This window comes from Manis pentadactyla, chromosome 10, assembly GCF_030020395.1.
Source record: "Manis pentadactyla isolate mManPen7 chromosome 10, mManPen7.hap1, whole genome shotgun sequence".
Lineage (NCBI taxonomy): Eukaryota > Metazoa > Chordata > Mammalia > Pholidota > Manidae > Manis > Manis pentadactyla.
The window spans coordinates 82,287,901-82,309,017 of NC_080028.1; the positions used below are offsets into that span (position 1 = coordinate 82,287,901).

General features: G+C 50.4%; 1 protein-coding gene and 1 long non-coding RNA gene across 12 annotated transcripts in view; both read right to left on the reverse strand.

Annotated features, from left to right (window-relative positions):
• GSG1L (GSG1 like) overlaps positions 1-6,454 on the reverse strand; it is a 225,638-nt gene extending 219,184 nt beyond the window's left edge. For 3 of the 11 annotated variants that reach the window (XM_057487079.1, XM_057487081.1, XM_057487077.1), the window contains exon 1: positions 5,216-6,435. In XM_057487079.1, the coding sequence (XP_057343062.1) occupies positions 5,216-5,552 (337 nt within the window). In that variant the 5' untranslated portion in view covers positions 5,553-6,435. Of the gene's footprint in view, positions 1-5,215 lie in introns of all 11 variants that reach the window. The other 8 variants (XR_008992155.1, XR_008992156.1, XR_008992154.1 and 5 more) reach the window with 7 other exon arrangements.
• A 9,727-nt stretch (positions 6,455-16,181) lies between these two features.
• On the reverse strand, positions 16,182-19,249 carry LOC130685148 (uncharacterized). The gene is made up of 2 exons (XR_008999524.1): positions 17,817-19,249; positions 16,182-16,956 (listed from the first exon to the last, which is right to left on the reverse strand). It is a non-coding gene; the product is annotated as an uncharacterized LOC130685148 (long non-coding RNA).
• Positions 19,250-21,117: the final 1,868 nt, after the last annotated feature.

The window sequence follows — 21,117 nt, forward strand, 5'->3', positions numbered from 1 at the left end:
AGAGAGGGCCAGGCCCTAACTGAGGCCACACAGCAGTTGAGTGGTGGTGTGGGAACTGGAGCCTGGACAGTCTGCCCCCAAAGCCTGTGGCCATAGGGTGCTCTTCCACTGCCATCACCCAGACCAAACCAAAAAGAAAAAAAATCCTTCATTTTACACAAGGAAAGAAAAGGCCAGAGAGGGAGTGTGACTCCCCTAAGTCACTTAGCAAGTTGGCGTTAGAGTCTGGACTCAAACCCCAGGCTCATGATTGTTGGTGCTGTCCAGGGAGCCTGAATGAATTGGGTTGGTGGGGGTGCAGCACAGCACAGCAGGCAAGAGCCAGGCTCTGGAGCCTTCTGCCTGGGTGCACAGTCCTGCTCTGCCACGTGGTAACTGAATGACCTTGGGCAAGTCACTTCCCCCCTCTGTGCCTCGACTTCCTCATCTGGAAAACAGGCATAGCATGGCGCCTCCTTCACAGGGCTGTTAGGGGAATGCAAGAAGTAACACTCAAGGGCTCAGAGTCACACCTTTCAAAGTCTGAATCCCCACCCATCAGACGCTCCTACAACAGTCTGTCTAATATTACAGCAAAACTCCCCAAGCTCAGGAGCTTCCTGGCTGGGGACATCACATGCATCTTCATACTCATGAAAATATAACAGCATAATCAAGGGAGCAGGCAGAAGAGCTGGGGTTTCTGTGGGAAAGAAGAGGAAGCAAGAAAGGAGTGGGGGCAGCTGGGAGCTTTCTCCTCCTGCATAGGAACAGCCCCGCCCCACACTCATTTGGTCTGTAGAGGGGGCCTCAGTGGAAAGGGCAGGGTCCTAGGTTGGCCTCCTGCCTCCCCTCAGTGTGAGAAGACACTTAGAGCCTGGGGAAGAACAGCAGTCATACCACTGACCTTCATCCCACAAATATTTGCTGAGCACCTACTATGTGCCAGTGTGCCGAGCAATGAACACAGGTAAACACATTCCCCACCTTTGTGGAGCTGGTGGGTAGTACACAAAACAAACAAGTAACATGGAGGCAGTGTCGATGGAGGCAAGTGCTGGATGAACATCAAGCAGGAAACATGGGGAGATCAATTTTGAATCAGGTGCTCAGAGAGAGCTCCACACTGACTTAAAGAAGCTTCCAGAAATAGCCTTGTGGCTGTCTGGGGGAGGAGCATTCCAGGCAGAGGGAAGGAGAGTGCAAAGGCCCAGAGGCCAAGTATGCCTGGTGCGGAGGACCAGGGTAGCAGAAGGAGAAGGAGAGGAGCTCAGAGAGGCAGCATGAGCCAGGAACTGTAGGCCATGTGGACTTTGACTCTGAGTGAGTGGGGGCCCTCTGAGGGGGCTGCGCAAAGGAGAGCCAACATCTGAGATTACTCTGATGCTGGGCAGAGAGCAGACTAGGGGAGCAATGCAGAAGCAGGGAGGCCACTGCACAAACCCAGGGGCGTGGGTAGCTCAGACAGGGCAGCAGCATGGAGGTGGTGAGATGCACTCAGCAGGGCCCGGCACTTTCCCTGCACTATTGCACTGAACCCTTGCACCTCGGACAGGTGCTGGCTGCTCCAGTCCCCATTCTGCAGGACAGCAAATTGAGGCTTTTGCCCAAACCACACTGCTAAAAAGAAACTTGAGAACCTTCTATCCTCCGTCAGAGGAATAGGCATTGTCCATCCATCCAAGGCGAGAGAGTGGACTGATTTCAGAACATCAAATGTCCTGCTGCTGCCTCCAGGACTTGTCTCCTGCTTCTTCCTGGCCACCTCGTCCCACTTTCCTCTAGCCAGCCTCACCTCCTAGACCCTGCCGCCCCACCCTTCTTCTCCAGTCACCTGTTTCCTCAGGCTCACCCACACGCAGGATGAGGTCCAACATCACCTGTGTCCCCAGTTAGCACAAGTACCCATCTGCCACCCATGTTCCCACCCAGAGACCTTCCCCCTTCCTCCTCCAGGCCTTCACTCTGCCCCACCGGACCCCCTGGGTCTCTGATCAAGAAGAGAAAGCCAAGTTGCAGGAAGGGCTGGGGTAATTCTGTGTCAAGGCCCCGCTTCCCTTTCTGTTTGTTGAAGGAGGATGATGCTCCTTCCTGGAAGAAGGAGAAAAGGTTTCTTTGTGCCGGGACTGGTGACATTGTGCCTGTTTAGGACAGGATGCAGTTTTCTTTGTGAATGCTGTAGATTTTTAGTGTGGGAAAAGGGCTTATTAGATATCCCTGTGGCTGCCCTAAGTGGAGAGAGGTTTTTCTGAGCACAGAAAGAAATGACCGAACAGGCATTTGAGAGGAAGGAACATTTAGCAGCTGCTTCTCATGGAGGTTAGGATTTTGTGGTTGGTATTTTCATTGGGGTAAACCTAAAATGCACTGCAGGAAAGAAAGCCCTCCCTCTCTTGAAGCGGGAGGGAGGGAAGTTCGTCCTTGATGCCAGATGAGTGGGGAGCATGGAGAGCAGGATTGTGTTGGGGGGTGAGTTGAATGTTTTCTCCTCTTCAAGTGAAAAATGAATTAAAAAATGGTCACAAAGCCCGGAAGAAAGGTTGTCATAGCAACAAAAGTTTGAGGCCAGGTACTTCCTGACACCCTTTCAGGACCACAGCCCTGGAGAGGCAGGATTTGGGCACTGTGGATCAGCCAGGGGAGCCATCCAAGCTGGCTCAGACCTCCCAAATTTCTCACCACCACTGACAGGCTGATAACTATTTTCCAAGCTCCCACAGAGGAAAATTGTGATTTTCTGGGAGGGGCAATCTCCCAGAAACAGTGATCAAGACAAAAAGGAAAACTGGGTTTCTTTTATTTACCCAACAAACTAACCATCCATGTTTGCACTAACAGGAGGACTAGGGGTGAGGGTCTTACGCTGAGTCCCCCAAGTTGCCCCCTCCTGTGACCCCACCTGCACCAGTCTCTTCCCTAATCACTTCACCCTGATTCCTTCCTGCCCCAGGAGACAATTTGGGGCCCCTTGACAGCTGGGAGGCCTGGACAAAAGCCTCACTGAGACTCCAAGCCTCATCTGAGAAGTGGGCACCAACAAGTAACTGCCTCAAGGGTGTTGGCCAGCAGGCAAGATCTGGCAGGTGAGAAGTTCTAACGTGCCTGGTGCACATTAAGGACTCAATAAGCTGACATTGTTTTTGAATGTTTTTCAATTAATAATTTTTTTGAAATGCTCAGGCTCAAACATCCTATGTGAAGCCCTGGATGAGCCACATAGATGAGCTAGAAGGAAATAAGTGCAAGAGTTGGGGCCTTGACCTTCAGAGAGAGGCCAGGAGAGACTGACAGCAATTAAGAAGCTCAACTGGACAGCCAGGGCCAGGACACTCGCAGGGAGAACTCTGCTCCAGAGATGCAGCCTTGTATTCAAGTGTGTGCGAAAAGGAAGGGACAGGGCGCCTGCTTTTCTCCCCAAGAAGAAACTTGGTGAGAGGCGGAGGTGATGTGTGGGGACCTCTATGCCTAAGGGCACAGATGTTCCCTAGGATAAGGCATTATGAGGCCTCCATGGACAAGGTTAAGGTTGGGCTGAGTGGAAAGCAGGGAATTTTAGCTAAGATGTCTTTTGAGGTTAATTTTTTAAATTACATCTAGAATAAAAATAAGAGCCCTGAGTGCACACCAGAAGCAAGTCTGAGGGATGAAGCTGGTGAGGGCAGGACCCTATTCAAACACCCAGTGTCTCTGGCAAACAGCCAGCATCACTCAGGTGGTCACAGAAAAGTTCTGTGGGGCACCCCCCAGAGGTAAGAAAGATCAGGCTGCACGCCAGGAAACCTCTGGTTTGTCCAAGGCCTCATCCAACACCTGCCCTGCAAATAGGTATTGAAGACCTGCTATGCACTAGATGCTACCCAGAGGCTGGGGCAGCTGTGACCAAGGCACCTCAAGCCCTGCCTTCACAGTGACAACCTGCGGGGATAGGGGACAAGCAGCTGGTGACTGAAGGTAAGCCCCAGGAAACAGTGCACTGTGCCAAGTGTGATGAGGGAGATAAAGGTGAAGAGATACAAGCCAGGGAAACCCTGCCACCAAAGTGGGATCCGAAGGTCTTCTCTCCAGAGGATGCTGCCTGGCAAGGCAGATGGAGAAGCACCACCGGAGCTGTGGAAGAGCTGGCCAGGGAAGGTGTGGGGAAGGGGATTCCAGGCAGAGGGGGCAGCCTCTCTGAGTTTATATTAAAACTTCTTCCCTCTGTTCTTAGGCCAACCAGTTAGGTCAGTGGCTCATTCAGGGCAAATACCAGTTGCTGGCCACTCCCAGCGTTCGAGCACACACATGCTCCATGACTACACTGAACAGCTATGCTTGCATGGAGTTTTAACCTTGGGGAAAGAGGTCAATTCACTCAAAGGATTCCCCACACCTGGACTTGGAGCAGCATGGTCTCGAAGGTAACCGGTGGTGTGGACCAGCATCCCTGGCATCTGGCACAACCACAGGCAGGCTGCTGTCCTCTGAGCCCTGCGCAGCCTCACTGCCTGCCTCCGGGGGCCACAGAAAGGCGTGGAGGCAAAGCAGTTCGATCTGCGTTTTAAAGTCACCCCTCACCTCATCCCCCGCAATTCTGAGCTGTCCCGCTTTCCCGACTGCTAGTCTCCCTCCTGCCCCATTCTCTCCCTTGGAGGAGGGTGCCAGGACACCTAGGGCTCCCTGCTGAGGACCCACCCGACTTCCCCTGCCCCACTCCGATGCTTCTCAGGCCCCGTCCGGGAGCGGTTTAATACGGGTTGGGGAAAGGGGCAGGCGAATGATCCCAGGCTCCTGGCTCTGTGGACATGCGATAGGAGGCACCGCTCAGAACGGTCTCTGCACCCCCACCCCAGGCGGGACGGCGTGGCTGGGAGGGATCGAGAGACCCGTGAAAGAAAGAGGGGGCGGGGGCGAGCCTGGAGCTGAGTTCTGGCTCGAAAAGGAACGCGAGCCCCTCGGACCCGCAGCTAGAGTGGGGGCCCGGGAGACGCGCCTCCCCAGGGCGCGGCAATGTCCCCAAGACGTCTGGTGCTCGAAAGGGGAAGGAGCTCTGCCCCGAACCGTGAAACGGCGGAGCGTCCCTAACGCCCAACACGACCCCCCCGGACTTGCCCACCGCGCCCCGGCCCCAAACGTTCGGCCCAGCTCTGCGGAGCGCGGGCCCCTCGTCCGGCCCGGAGCAGGGAGCGCGGGTTCGGGACTCGGGGCTGCGCAGCTGGGGGAGCCGGAGCCCAGCCCGCCGGCGCCGCGGCTCACTCACCGAGCCCGCTGAGCTCCTCCTCGCACGAATACCAGATGCCAGTGTGGAAATTCCTGAAGAGGAAGCGGTCGTCTCCCGTCTCCCAGCTGTAGAGCTCGCCGCCAGGGGGGTCGTTCCCGGCGGCGGCGGCGGCGGCGGGGGCGGCGGTGCCGTTGGCCGTGGCGTTGGCGCCTGAGTTGGGGCAGTTGGCGCGCCCGCCCTGGCCGCAGCCGGGCTTGGGCACCCTCTGCGTGCCCTGGCACCAGTGCGTGGTGAGGAAGGAGGTGGTGGCGAAGAGCAGCGCCAGCAGGTTCAGGGCCACAGCCAGGAGCGCTCGGCCGCGGCGGCTCGTCTTCATGCCGCCCGCGCCGCCGGGACCACGCCGCCGGAGAGCTCCGCGCGCGAAGTTGGCAGCCGGCGCCCCGCGTCAGCGGTCGCTGCTCGCCGCGCCCCGGGGCTCGGGCGCCTGCGATCGGCGGAGGCGGACGCGGCGCGGGCCCATGGCCCCCCCGGGCTGGGGGCGCGCGGGGGGCACGGGAGGCGGGCGGCGGCGGCGGAGCGGCTCCGGCGCGCCCGGAGCCCGGAGCGAGAGTGCACCTCGGCGAGGAGCCGCTGGCGCCTGACAGCAGCCACGGCGCAGGGACGCGCGCCCCTCCGTGGGGAGACACCTGCAGGCAGCCGGCGACACTGTTCTGGCGCCCGACCTCCCCGGGAGAGGGGGCGCCCCACGCCGGGCGCGGGCGGGAGATCGGGAGAGAAGTGGTGGCAGCACTAAGGACAGAGGCCCAGAGGACGGCTCTGCGGGGAAAGAGACCGCACCCCGAGCCGGAAGCAAGGCGCCTGCCAGACAAGGCGCTCTCTGAGAAAGAGGCTTTCCACTGAGGACGTGGGGCAACAAAATCCGCCGGGAGGGGGCATCCTACGCAAGACCCAGAGAGGCTCTGGATGTAGACCAACAGGCACCCCCAGGAGGGAGCGCCAGGAAGGAGACCCAAACGGTCGTAGCTGCAGTTTGCTGGGCTTCCCCCAGCCAGGGAGCTGCAGGCCTGTGAAAGGGTTGCCTCATGCAGGGCCTGGAATTGCAGGACCAGTCAGAAGCCGTGTCCCGTGAGGAACGCAGGGTGTAGAGACTGCTGGATTTGTGCTTCCCCTGAGAGTTAAACCAACAGGAAGGGCGCTTCTGGCAGGATGAAGCTGCAGTCACCTGGGCTCCCTTTCGAGGCATGGAACAGCAGGAAGGGTGGTGAAGAGTAAATGGCCCACACAGGATGCCAAATGTTGGGTAGGACAAACCGGGCTTCCCAGCACAGACTGTCCCCACCTGAGCTCCTGAGCAGCGTGACCCAACTAGATCCCATGCCAGACACAAAGCCGTTCTGGTTACCAGGCAGGGATGCCTCACAGAGAATGCCAACCCAGAATCTTCAAGATTGGGCTGGGGGCAGAATACAAAGTCAAGGATACTGACCTTGGGATCAAGCAAATCTGGGGGTTGAGGAGCTATGGGCTTTGAACAGATTACTTAAGCTCTCTGAGCCTCAATTCTGTATCTACAAAAAGGGGATGAATATTAGGCTGTTGTAATGAGATCATGCCTGTAAAAATCACTGGCACATAGTAGGTGCTCAACAAATGCTAGCCACAATTAACATTGAACCAAGATCTGTTGACTAAATCCACACAAGCCTTTTCGGGATTTCTTATTGTGGATAAAATTAGAGTTCCTGTGACCAGGATTGTCACCAGGCCATGGTTAACTAGCTCACTGCACACCTATGGGCAATATATGGCTGTTGACTCTATAAAAAGAGCTTCGCCCAGTGCTCTGGGCGCAACACGGTGGCAGGGCTGCAAGGCTGCAGGAGAGCAGAGGCTGGAGTGGTGGCAGCACTGAGGACAGAGGCCCAGAGGACGGCTCTGTAGGACGACTGTGCAGAGAGGCCCAGAGGACAGCTGTGCAGACAGAGGGGCCCAGAGGCAGAGACTGGCTTGCTGCCTGCAGACTCGCTCTGAGTGAACGGGATTCTAGTGACTGAACTGCCACCTGGAAATAAACTTGGGTATAACCCTTTTACCCCAAGAACGTTTTGCTGTCAATTTCTTTGGTCATGCTGAATCCATAGCGAACTTGCCTGGGACTGAAACCCATTGGCAAGACACTTGTACAAACTGGGATTGCCCAGCTGTGAGCACCCCTTCCCCACCTCTGCTCTAAGATGGCCGTGTTCCCTGAACTCCTTTTACACTGCACAGCACATGGTGCCCAGGGCATGCAACAATTAACTGCATGTTGATTGCAAGAGCTTATTTGAATTCTGCCCAAGCTGAAAACTGTTCCAAAAAACCCCCACTTGTGGAGTGGCAGGGTTTGCAGAATTCAAGGTTCGTGGGGTATGAATTGCCTTACTCTGGTGGGTGAACCTGTGCTCACTGTCAGCTGCTGCTACTCTGCCAGGGGTAAGAGTAATTATGGGCAATGTCCCCAGCAGGAACCTGTATGAAGGATGGCAAGGGGTCTCCAGACTTGTTTACTAGATCCCTTTTCTGGTCCTAGGCAAGGAGTCCCAACTATTTTGAGAAGAGCCTCCATGCAATAATGGTGGCATTGAGTGTATTGGTTGACAGAAAATATATAATGGCCCAGGTAGCTGCAAGAAATAAATGGGCATGCAATATTCATCATAGGAGTATCTGCACACATTTGAAAATGTTGGTGTCCATATGGGCAGGAGTTGGTGACCTACTTGGAACTTGAAACCCTGTCCTGAGCATTCAATGCCAGAAGAGCTCAAGTGAAACTTGCCTCAGAGACCACCCTCTCTTAAGAAATACCCAGAGGAAAAACAAAGGGGTTTGAAATTTCCATCTAAGACACTCTTCCACTCGTTGAACACCCACCCACCAGATGCTGGGCACTGAGGAGAAAAAAAGAACATGGATAACATTAATAAGTATGATGTAGAGTATACAGGTGTTCAGAGCCAGCTAGAAAAATTAAACAGGGAGGGCATCGGAACCAAGAGGAGCAGACTGTGATTTTAAATCAGGGCTTCGAGAAGACCTCACTGGAAGGTGACTTTGGAGCAAAGACTGGTAGGTGGGTGGAAGCAAACCATGGGGCTATCCCAGGTGTGGGGAAAATGGAAGTTCCTAGGCCAGGATCCTCACCTGACACTTGATGAGGTAATTGGCCTACTGCTAGGCTACTGCTTCCATACCCTAGGCAATAAGCTATTACTAACTGAGTCCCTATACAAAGGGCTCTGCCCAGTGCTCTGGGCAGAAGCAGGGACGCAGGTGGATTACGGACCTGCAGGCTGCTAGATGCAGAAGTGATTCTAGAGCTTGATCTACGCAGGGAGAATAAAGCTGGATATAAACTCTTTTACCCCAGGAATGTCCCATTGTCATTTCTCAGTCTCACTGAAACCACAGTGAACTTGTCCAAGGCTGAAACCCTCAGGCAAGACACCAGGAAAGGAGGTCCCAGGAAGAGGGAGTAACCAGTGCAAAGACCCTGAGGTAGTGGGATTACACCGAGGACAGTATGGCTGGGGCTGATGGGCAGAGGGAGAGTAGAAAACAAGGTCGGAGAGGTGATGTGGAAGGGTGACAGGTCGTGGCCTGCGTAGGCCACTGTGAGGATGCTGGCATTCACTCTGAGTGGGGTGGGAGCCTCAGGAGCTTTGGAGCAGAGCAGAGACATGATCTGACTTTGGGATATGACAGGACCATTCTGGCTGCTCAGTCAGGAAGGGTGGAAACGTGGAGACTGGCCAGGGGCCAGTGAGTAAATCCAGGCCAGGAATGCCAGCGCTCAGACCAGGGCTGTAACAATAGCAGTGGAGGTTTTGGATGGCTTTTAAAGGCAGACCCAGCAGGATTTGTTTAAGGATCTAACACAAGGTGTGAACGATGACTTTGAGGTGTTTGGCAGGAGCCCTGCAAGGTTGGCACTGCTGTTTGCCAAGAGGGAAGGCCTTGGGAGCAGATCTGGAGCCCAGGGAAGAATGTGACTGCAGTGGGGCTGGGCCTTGCCTGAAGATGAGGACAGGAGGCAGGGATTATGGCCCTGCAGGGAGCCACTTCATGTGTCTACACCCTCCTTGAAACGAATGCAAACACATTAGCCCTTGGATAATATCTTCAAAAAGGTGTAGCAGTTGGAATTATCTTGGGTGTGGACAGGTGTTAAAGAAAAATTATTCATGACACTTGTTAAAGGCCGAATTTATTCAAGAGACCACTGCAATGGGAGTTTTTAATAAGGCTCAACTCTAAATAAAACAAGGAAAAGGGGATTTATAGCCAAGGAGCAGGTGGGTAGGGAGGGGTATCAGGAGATAGAAACTTACTAAAAGGAATTCTTAGGAGAATAAGATACAAAAAGTGGCAGATTTGGTTTCAAGAGTGAGGGAATTTCGTCCCACTAACCCAGTAGGACTCTTGCTAAAACTGGACTAAACTGACCAAGGATAGTGCCAAAGGTCAGGACCCGGTTGAGAAAAGGGTTCAGAGGGGCCTGATTCAGGTTTGGTCAAGAAGAGTCTTTTTCAGGGATTGGTGGGGTGGGATTTGTTTAGGAGACCAGAAATCTGGGCTCAACCCTCTGAATCCCTTTTCTTAAGCCACTGCCATAGGCCAAGGCCAACTGACCCCCTGCCCCTGCCACGCAGCACCCCAGCCTTGCACTTACTGGCAGAGGTCAGCCCAGTGCCTCCTCCTCCTCCAAACCCCCATTGCCTGCCCCAAGACAAAGTCTAAATGCATTCCAGGTCCTTCCAGACAGGCTTCTGCTCACATCTCCAGCCCTTTTGCCTGCCTCTCCCACTGTCACCCACACACCAAATCACCTTGCAGTTCCTGACCACCTTGTGCTCAGACCAGACCTCTTGGCCTTCTCCCACCTCCCTCCCTCTGTCTGGAGGGTCTTTGCTCTCCTTACCCATGTGTCCTTCAAAGTGCAGCTTAAATGTCACTCCACTGCTAAGCCTGCCCTGCCCACCCCTCCTCTGAGCTGTGAGTCTATGTTCATACCTGTCTCCTCCACAGGGACAGATACCCCTGAAGGTCACCCCTACTGGCAGCCTGTAAGTCAAGTTTGGCCCACAAGCATGTTTTGTTTGCCCTGGATGGAGTTGGCTTCCACAGAGTGTTAGACTTTCATGAGTTGCCAACATGCAATAATCATGAGATTTCACATAAAAATCTAAATATCTAGTTTCTCTTCAAGATCAGACTATCTGCCAACAGTGGGCCTGTATTTTTGCCTGGCAACCTTTGGCAAATGTCCCTGTCCTGGGGGCACAAGAGGCCACAGTCTCTCTGGGCCTTTCTACCATTAACGGGACCCCTGGGAATATTTGACTCTGAGAACCTGGAATCAAGGCCCAAAACATTTTTGATAAAACCAGTCGATGGTGCTAAAAGTCAGGATGATGGTTATCCTTGGGAGGTGGAGTAATGGCTGGGAGAGGCCAAGTGGGAGGGCTTTTGGGAGCTGGCCACACAGGTGTGTTCAGTTGATGAAAATTCATCAAGCTGTACAGTTGGGAATTGAGCACTTTTTATATTCAACAAAATTTCCCAGAAAAATTGTTGCTGTTAATAATGAAATTCATACTTTTCAAGAAATATAAATATGCTTTAAAGGGACATGACCCAAATGCCTTTTACTTTTTCAATTTTTCCTTGATGTCGGCTGCTGTAGAGACATTCTGGGCCTAAGGCACTTCCTGTTTTCTAAACCTTCGAAATAGAACTTGGGAGACCAGAGCATCCCCGGTCCTCCTAACTATAACAAGGGATTGGTCAGTTTCTGATTACCAGTGAGCTTTTAAATATTGACTCCTGAAGTATCTAAGCCTAATACTCACTCTACTCCCCTGGTTAAGGCTCCATGCCAGGGTTTTGGTCAAAACTGGCCTCGCAGTGCTAGTGTGTTTATGAGGCTGCTTACTGCTCAGGGCCAGTGTTCCGGTGGGGGAGGGACCTGGGAGCTCTCTGCAGGCAGAAAGGTCCGAGGGGGTGGGTTCTCCAGAGAAGACAGGAGCCAACTTCCTTAGATCAGCATGTTCTTTGAAGCTGTCTTAGCTCTTCCAACAAGTATTCAGGAAGAATTTATTGGACCCCAGCTCTGTGCCAGGCATTCAGTAAACAAGACAAACCAGCTCCATGACTCCACGGAACCTGTTCTTGAGAAAGAGGCAATAATAAACAAGGAAATAGCTAATAAACTCTATATTGCAGTTGGTGGTATATGCATTGGAAAACAAAAACAGGAGGCCAGAGGGAACAACCAGGGGCCTTGCTGGAGAGGGAGCTGGGAGCTGGGAAGAGGTCCCAGACTGCAAGTGAAAGGTCTGGCTCTGTCCCATCTGGACTTCAGTCTTCTCATCTGTAAAGAGGGGTGGGGAAGGGACATCAGCACATCCTCACCTCGGAGGAGTTTCCCACATCGTCTTCCACCCCATCACTCTCCACCCTCGGAGGATTAATTGCCTCTGTTTTGCAGAAACTGAAGCTGCTCACAGAAGTCCAGCAGTGACCCAGCACCATGCCTGTTGGAAGCGAAGGGCACAGAGAAGTGGCTCAGAGTGCAGGGGTTGGGGAGATCTCCTATCCCTTGGCCTTGATCACAGGCCCAGGAGTTTGATCTCCCTCAGCAATGGGCATCCAGTGATGACTGCAGGGCAGGAGCATGACACACCCAGAGCCCTGTTTCTGGAAGGTTGCCCAGGAGGCTGGTAGGCAGGTGGATGGGAAGTGAGGCATCTTGAAGGAGTGTCAGGAGACTCATCCTGGCCCATGCCACTCTCTGAGTGATAAGAAAGAACCCAAAACTTGCTATGCAGCTGCCTTCATCAAGAACAAGGCTAAAAAACGCCGGCCTCCAAGACATCCACTCAAAAGTGTTCTCAGAAGCCACATCTATACAGTAGCCAGTAAATCAGCCTTGGCTCCCACAGGCCAGGGAAGACCTCAGTGTGACAGAGCATTAATGTGTCATGCTGAGAGACAGTCACTCGTCAAGTCACAGCCTGCAAACATTTATTTGCACCAACTGCATGTTAGGCACTTTGGCCAAAGGGATACAATTAGATCAGTGGAAGAAACTGATGCTCAGAAAGTAGCAGGGCAGGGGTCAGAGTCTAGGGCACATCTCTGTGGTCTGAATTGTCAGCCTACAGCTCAAAAGGAACCCAAGGGTCAGACTCCCCTCCTTGTTCCCAACATTCAGTGAGGATTTCCCCAGCCCCCAGGGTGTTTATCTGGTTTGTTTTACTCCAGTCCTGAGGAGGGTTGAAGAGGAAGAGTGAGAAAACAGACGTTTTAAGGTGTCCCCTAGACCAGTTCTTGGAGTATTTTTCTGAGTTGGTGTTCAAAGCTTTGGTTTGCTTCCCTCTGCTGCCTCCTAGGGGCCAAGAGCGGGACACCAGCCTTGCTTCCCTGGACCTGGGAGAAACCAACCCACTGCCACCCACCACCAAGAAGCTCAAACTGCCAGGAGACAGAACTGAAGGAGAGGGACTCAATTAAGTGATTACGAGCAGAGGTCTCCAACAAAGTATAAATATTTATAAATTCTATGATGCACAAATATGTTATGAACAGTATAAAGCATATATAAAAACTAGAAAAATTTAAAGGACATAAATTTAAATAAACACTTGTTTAAATGTTTTTATTTATTAACAGCATAACAGACCTTTTGGCTTTCATTTAAGCATCCTGAATTTTTTTTTACCGCTAGGAATGCAACTGCATATGCTTGTTTTTTTTTTCCTGCAGCAATTCGAATCTGGTTCTATGTACCATTATTTCCATACTTGATTTTGAGTGGCTATTAGAGTTGAAAATGGTGTTGAAATTTACACTTATACGAAGATTTATAAAACCAAAGGGAGGAGGAGCCTCATGGGCTTCATTTCCTAAATATCAACACTTGTATTGTAGTCCCATTCTTAAATTGGGAAAGGTTTTTGGTGAAATTTAGCTAATACACATCCATTTTCCTTGATGTCTATCACTTAGTCTTGCAAACACAACAGGAAATTGGCATTTGTATAGTTTTCACAAACGGATTTAAGACTCCTTAAAAGTTCTCTTGTGGAAAGATTTTGAAATTGATTGGAATTTCCTATTCAAGTCTTAAAGTGTGCAGACTAGGAGAGTTTTTAAAGGAAACATGACAATATAACAATTGAAACAGTTCCAAACATCTGCTTTCAAAATGCTCTTTCCAACAGGTGAGTTTCTCTCATAAAGCAATTATAGTCTCACCCACTGTTTAATCACCTTCCCCTTGAAGGAGCAGATTAGGTGCTTTGTTGTGTGGGGAACAAACAGCTGACAATCACATGTCACCCCTGAAGAAGTCAGTGAATGTGGGCCCTTGTCTTTTTCTTAAAAATAAAAAAGACTCATCTTCAGGCTCAGCAGGTGTTGAAGGGCACCCTCAGGGTTACTCCCCAACTCCTAACAAAGCATCATTGGAGAGTCTTCTGTGTAAAGGTCTTGTTTTTATTGTTTTTAGTAGTAATAACATAAGTAATAAATAAAATAACAGAAAATATTGATTCCTTGTCAGGTGCTACATAGGCAGGTTCACACCTATAAACTCAGTACATCCACAAACAAGCCTATGAGGCAGGTCCCATTCCAGTTCTTGGACAGATGAGGAAATTGAAGCACCGAGGTACAGAACTGGAGAGGTCAACCAGAAAGCATTTTAGACATTCTTGTGACTGCGACATGAGACTATGAAAGAGGAGGCCATTGGTGGGGCAAAGGGAGGTCCCCATTATGGACATGGGGACCCTCAAACTTGAGAACCAGAGCTTCCCCCCAGCACCCAGGAGCCACCATGAGCTTCTAGAAAACTTGAGTTCAGGCCCGTGGTTTTCGCACAGGCCACAAGGAAGCACAAGTCCCACTGTCTGATGGAAGGTGAGGGGCACAGAGCTCAGTGAAGGGTGATTCTTGCCTGTGCTGAGCATGGCCTGTTCCTCAGGTTTCTGATCAAGACACATATTCAGGAGCCTGTATCTTTACCACACAATCTGTTACCCAGTGTAGATGTTCACACACACACACACACACACACACACACACACACACACACACACACACACACACACACACTCCTGCCTGACAAACCTTTTACTGGTTTAGTCTGCCGTACAGTACCATATGAGGTGCCATACAGGGGCCCCAGAGCTTTACACACATGGCCTTGTTTATTCCTTGCAACAGATACCCTTACATCCCCATTTTATAGATGAGAAAACAGAATGAAAGAGAAGTGGCCTGCCCAAGGTCAATGGCAGAGCTAAGGTTCAACCCTGGATCTGTGACTCCAATTCCAGTGGCCCAGAATGCCTTGACCTGGAAAAGGCCTCCCAGGAACCCTCTGAGTGGTCAAGTCCATTCTGTGTTGGGAGTCTTTGAGCAGAAGAGAAATGTATTGAATTAAAAGAGGGCGTTATTAAAATAGGTCAAGTCAGTGAAGCAGGGAGCGGGAGACACTCCATTCCTACCCCACCCAGGAGCGAGATGAGTCAAGCACTGGGCCCAACCCACTAGGAAGGATGCAGTCCCCATCATGGGTTAAAGATATTATTAAGAGGAAACCTACCACCCCACCAGCACCCTCGAGGGGATGCTGACCTGGGAAAGGGCTTGGCTGGGGTTTGCATGGTGAACCAAAGATAGTAAGTCTTCATGCTCAGTAATGTGGTACTACTAGCCTGTTTATCTCCCTCTACAGTGGTCATAATCAATGGGGGCAGGGGAAATAGGTGGTTGTGATTAAGCGCAGCCCATCCTGAACATCTCGTAACCTAGCTGTGGGCAGGGGGACCTCAGCCCTGGAAGAAGGTGGAGCCTGCCTCTCAGTGGCTTTGAAGAAGTATAGCGGGGCTTGGAAGCTATTGTGGCCTTTCTGCCTGGGCTGCTTATTCTGGCTCTGGTATTTATTTCTGTATCTGTGCCACACCCTCTGCAATGTAACTTTGGGGTGCCCTCCCACTGTGAGTGGGGCCTACCTCCCAGCCTCTTGACTTTGGACGTGGCCATGTGACTTGCTTTGCCAATAGTGTAAAGTAGAAATGTTGATAGGTCAGTTCCCAGTCTAGGCCTCAAGAGATCTCAGACATTCCCACTTGCACTTCTGTCATGGCCATGATAAGACACTGAGCTAGGCCACTGTCCCCAGGAGGACTTAATTGATGGACCTCAGATGACTCCCAGATATGTGACCAGACCCAGCCAAGACCAACAGAGCTCCCTCACCAAGTCCAGCCTGGATTAGCCAACCAACCAGCCCATAAGTCCATGTAAATAGATGAGCGTTGCTTTAAGACACTGACATGAGCGGCCATTTGTTACATAACATTTTGGGAAAAAAGCTAACTGATGCCCAGTCATTTCTCTCACGTTTCCGGCCCAGTCCTCTCACTGCTGACCTGTGCATGTTATGTCCTCAAAGAGGAAAGGTCCAGGTGGGAATTACTAGTGATCCCAGACACCCAGTTCAGCAAGGCTGGGTCACCAAGAAGATGGGAAGAGGTGAATGGGGGGCATCTCCCAATTAGAACCCACAAAGCTTCTTTGAAAACAAATATTTAGGATGGCCAACACATGCCCCGGTGATGTTGACAAAATATATCTTTATAAAAACACTCATTTGCAATGAGCAAGAAGGAAGAAAAAAAGGGAACTCACAAGGACATCCAGCTGCTTTAAATGCTGAGCCTTGGCGTCTTCTCAGGAAATAGCGTGAGCAGCAAGAGTGTAAACTCTGGAGTCAGACCATCTGAGTTCCAATCCTGGTTCTCCTACCAATTACTATGTAAACTTGACCATTTAATCTTTCTGTTTCTCAGTTTCTTCATCTGTAAAACGGGGATAATAATAGCCTCATAGAGTTACTTTGAGAATTACATGAGTAATATATGAAATGCTTCAAACCAAACTGACTCACAAGAAATGTTACATGAGTGTTTGTTAAGGGGTTTATGTTAAGATTACACAAAAGAACATTTGGGGCTTCATAGAACAATGCAAGTATTCAATAAAAATGGGCTCCTCTCTTTTGGTATACAAGTCGCCTATTGCTGTGTAACAAATTACCCGAAATACAGCCACTTAAAACAGCAAGAAGCTTTTATTAGCTCACAGTTTCTCTGAGTCAGGAATTTAGGATTGACTAAGCTGGGTGGTCCTGGCTCAGGATCTCTCATGAGGTTGCTATTAAGACATTGGCCAGGGCTGCCATCTCTAAAATCTTAAAGCTGAAGGATCCACTTGCAACATGGCTGGCCAGCAAGTTCATGCTGGCTGTTGGCAGAAAGCATTGGATCCCTGCCATGCTGGCCTCTCTGTAGAGCTGCTTGAATGTCATCAAAACATGGCAGCTGGCTTCCTTCTCTAAGAGTGCATCATCTTCGAGAAGGCAAGGTGAAAGTTGCAATGTCTTTTATGATCCAGCCAATACACTGCCATTTCCGTAATATTCAATGGGTTCCACAGGTCAGTACTATCCAAGGTGGGAGAGGACTATGCAGAGGTGTGACTGACAGAAGGCTGGGATCATTAACTGCTGTCTTAGAGGCTGCCTGCCACCTGGTCAACTGCCCAACACCAGTCCATAGAAAACGTACTTCTTTATTTTCTTGGAATTGTTTCACCATCTGAAAAGTATCTTCCTTTCTTCCAACTTTCCTTCTTTCCTTCTGATTCTTTAATAGCTTTTACTTCTGCTGATGAAGAAAATGTGTTGTGAAAATTCACAGAATACAAAGAACTATACAAAATGTTGAAGCTCCCCCATAATTCCACAATTATTTGATCTTCATTTTGGTGACTGACTCAGTATTTGTATGCAAAATTTTACTTACATTTTATAAAATTTTAATAACACTATAAGCTTAGTTTTGTATCAGGATTTTTACACTTGATATCATATCATGATCACTTCTCAGTGTCATTAGATGTTTATTACCACTAATTAAGTATTTAGGGATGTTCCAGGCACTATATTGAGCTCTTCACATATTTCACCTAAATTTCACAGAAATCCTATGAGTAGGCACTATTATTGTACCAGTTTTACAGAGCAAGAAATTGAGGCTCAGAACAGTTACATAACTACATAGTGTCACACAGAAAACAAATGGTACTGTTCAGGACTTCAGATCCGATGGCTTCTACTGTACTCTAATGGCTACAGAGTATTGGACGGATTGTATGGGTGCCCCACAAATTATTATTCACCTAAATAATCTGTTGTTTGGCAATTACGTTATTTCTAGTCTTTCAATAGAATCAATGCTCTAATGCATATCTGTTAACATACTTCTTTGTCTACAAAGGCCCCAACTTCTTTTTTAAAAAATCTATAAATACATCCCCTGGATGTCCTTCTGCCACACCTTGGAGGAAAGTGTGGCATTTAGAGCTGGCTCAAACCATTCAAAGCACTCATTGATATTTCATTGTATAATCAAAGCCCTCAAAGCATTTCCTTGTATAATTAAAAAGCCCAGGGGGAGACTTGCTGAGCTGTGGCTCAGTCTGGCAGCTCAATGACGTCCAGGACTTGAGTCCTTTTCAGGTTTACCTCCTGTGGCTTTGGCTCCATTGCCTCCACCCTCTGGCTCCACATGGAAGTCCCCCAGAAGCTCCAGGTGCTCCCCAGGCTATAAACAGCTGCCTTGATTCCTGGCTTCCTGTCCCCACATTCTCACACCACAGCAGCTTTTTCTCAGGCAGTAAGGAAGTTTCTCGCTCAGCTCCAGCAAATGGTTCCTGATATGTCACTGAGAATGAGGAGGACAGGATGCTCCAATTAGCTTAAACCAGTCAGGACCCACTCCCGGAGCTCTGTCTAGGGTCAGTCCCCACCCAGATGCCATAGCTGAGACAGAAAGAGGTGGTTGCAAAAGTCATCTATTGCTGCGTAACAGGCTTGCCAATCTCTGTGGCTTAAAGTGGCAGTTTTCTTCCTCAGGAGTCTCTGGGCTGGAATCTGGAAGCCATGCTCTTCTCCCTGGCATCATCCTTGGGCTGCAGTTTTCTGATGGCTCTACCAGGGCTGGGAGGTCAATGATGTCACTTGCACACCTGGCAATTGGCACTGTGCTGGTTAGGGTGCTTCAGCTCTCCTCCATGTCAGCCCCCCGACACGGCAAAGCCAGAAGCCCCAAGGCCCCTGGAGCTCTGTCCTGGGCACCCACATGGAGTCACTTCTAGGAATTCCACTGTCAAAGCACCTTGGCCTTGACCTAAGGGGAGAGAAAATAGACCCCACCTCTTGATGGGAGGTGCATCTGGCAAAGGGCTAGACAGCCTGCAAACAATCCACCACAGGTGATTAGGACAGATGCGGGAGAGTGGATTCTGGGCAGCCAAAATGACCACTGGCCACCGCAAGAGGAAAGGAGCAGGCAATTGCAGAGAGGCCTTCCCAGAGAGTGGGTGGCTCTCTCTGCCCACAGATGCCCTGGCAATGCCCCTGAAGACAGGGCTCATGTCAAATATAGGAATGTTCCAGAGATAATCTTTGAGACCAGGCAGGAGGGGCTGGGATTACATGTCTCCCTCAATAAATTGAGTCATGAAACTTTTATTAAGGGATATAGTTTGTCAACGCCAAGAAAACAAGGCAATTATGGGCAGACTCATTAAGAGCAAATCCTTCTCTACTTGCACAGTCACCCATTCTGATGGGATTGTGAAATGAGAGGGAGAAGACAGGAGGGGGATTTGCAAAAGGGGCTGTCTGGTCTGCTAAGTGCATGCAAAGTGCTTTCCTGGGCTCCTAAGAATGCAGGCAGAGCAGCTGCACCTATTTTCTCAAGGTTTCTCCCTCACAAACATGGATGACAGCTGCTGCCAGGAGACACAGTGTGTGTGCCCAGCCACTTCCCCATCAACCCAGAAAGAGGGTCACATGTGGCTTTGTCCCTCCAGGAGCCTAAACACCACCCTTCTGCTTGTTCTGACTAAAGGGGACAGAAACCCAGCCTTTCCAGCTGGACAGAGCTCCTGAGCTGCTCATCCTCACCCAGTGACTAGGGCCACGCAGGGCCCCCACTTGGAAGACTGTCAGATCACCCATATCCAGATTGGCCATTTCATAGCTGTGTGCTGTTGGCCAAACAACTTAGCCCCTCTGAACCCTCTGACAGATATAATTATATCCACTTAACATGTGGTCCTGGCATGACTTTTTTTTTTAATCAGGAGATTTCATACAAATGATTGGATTCTCCAGCTTCTCAGGAACAATCTGAAAATCTGCTGGCACTGGGCCTGCATTCCCAGCTGGCAGAATTAGCTGGAGCTGAGTAATTGCTTTAAGATAGGAGATGGTCTCCCCACTGTGTCACAGTCCCCACCACTCCCAGTTGTCCTACACAAGACCCACTTTGTTCATTTTTATTCCTGGCTAGTCCTGGCATGCACTGGAGTTTGCCACCCTGGGTCAGAGCTTCAGCTCCACTATCCTCAGAGCTTGACCCAGCTCTTTATCCCAGAATTCACCCTCACTAAATTTATAGCTCACCATCTGATCTGGTTGAAGGGACTGGTTGCAGGGACTGGTTGAAGCTTCCCTCTGTCTCCTCCATCGCTTCAGCCCCCATGGCATTGACCAGCACTGGGAACAGCCCCAGCCAGGGACCCAAGTAACCTGTCAGCCCCAAAATGTACTTGCTCCTGTCTGTGGCTGATGATCCTGGGGTAGGAGTCGTCTGCCTTAAGCAGTTTGCAGGGCTGCAGAATGCAGTTTGCAAATGGTTCATTGTAGTCTGTGGGCTGCTTGCCTGGAGCATCCAGCAGCTGCCTCTGATGTTCCTTCAATCCTTCAATACTCATCAAGCATCTACTACAGGAAGCAACAGCCTACGGCCCAAGGGCCACATCCAGCCCACCCGGTTTGTGGTCAACCCCCAAGCAAAGAATGATTTTTACATTTTTTAATGGCTGGGTAAAAAATTCAGAATAAGAATCACATTTTGTGACACATGAAAATTACATGAAATTCAAATTTCAGTGTCCATAAATAAAGTTTTATTGGAACACAGCCACACCCATTTGTTTACATATTGTCCATGGCTGTCTTCACACTCCAGTGGCAGAGCTAGGTTGCTGCATCAGAGACATACAGCCCACAGAGCCTCCAGTGTTGGCTATCTGGCTATTTCCTGCTGTCCCTGCTCTTGGTATTAGTAGTACAGAGGTATTTCAGCTTCCTAGGGCCGCTGTAATGAACTACCCCAACCACAGGCTTTAAACAACAGACATGTTCACTCACAGTTCTAGAGGCCGAAAGCCTGAAATGAAGGTGGCAGCAGGGCCACCCTCCCTTCAGGGGTTCTAGGAGAGGATCCTTCCTCGCTCCACCAGCTTCTGGTAGCTGCGACATCCCTTATGGCTGCATTGCGGCGATCTCTGCTTCCTGCCTTCCCTGTGTGTCTCACAGAAGGACACTTGTCATTGGATTAAGGGCCCAGTGAAAAATCCAGGATGGTCTCATCTCAAGAGCCCTTATTTAATTATATCTGCAAAGACCCTTTTCCCAAATAAGGTTACATTCATGGATTCTGGGACACAGAAATACCTTTTGGGGGTGGGGGCACCATTAGACTCACTATAAGTGGCTTCTGGCCTTCCAGAAGCATCCATTCTTTTGAAGCAAGACAAATGACAACCCTCCCACAAAAAAAATTTCAAAAAATAAAAAACAGGTCAGGTGTTGATAAAAGCTGTGAAGAAAACTAAAGCAGGGTGAGGGTGGAGAGGCCCGAGGAGGCTGCTGTTTATATGCCCTTGAACAGACACAAGGGCAGTGAAGCCACGCGGACATCAGGCAGAGGAAACAGCAAGCACGGAGGCCCCAAAAGGAAGAAGTTTGGCAC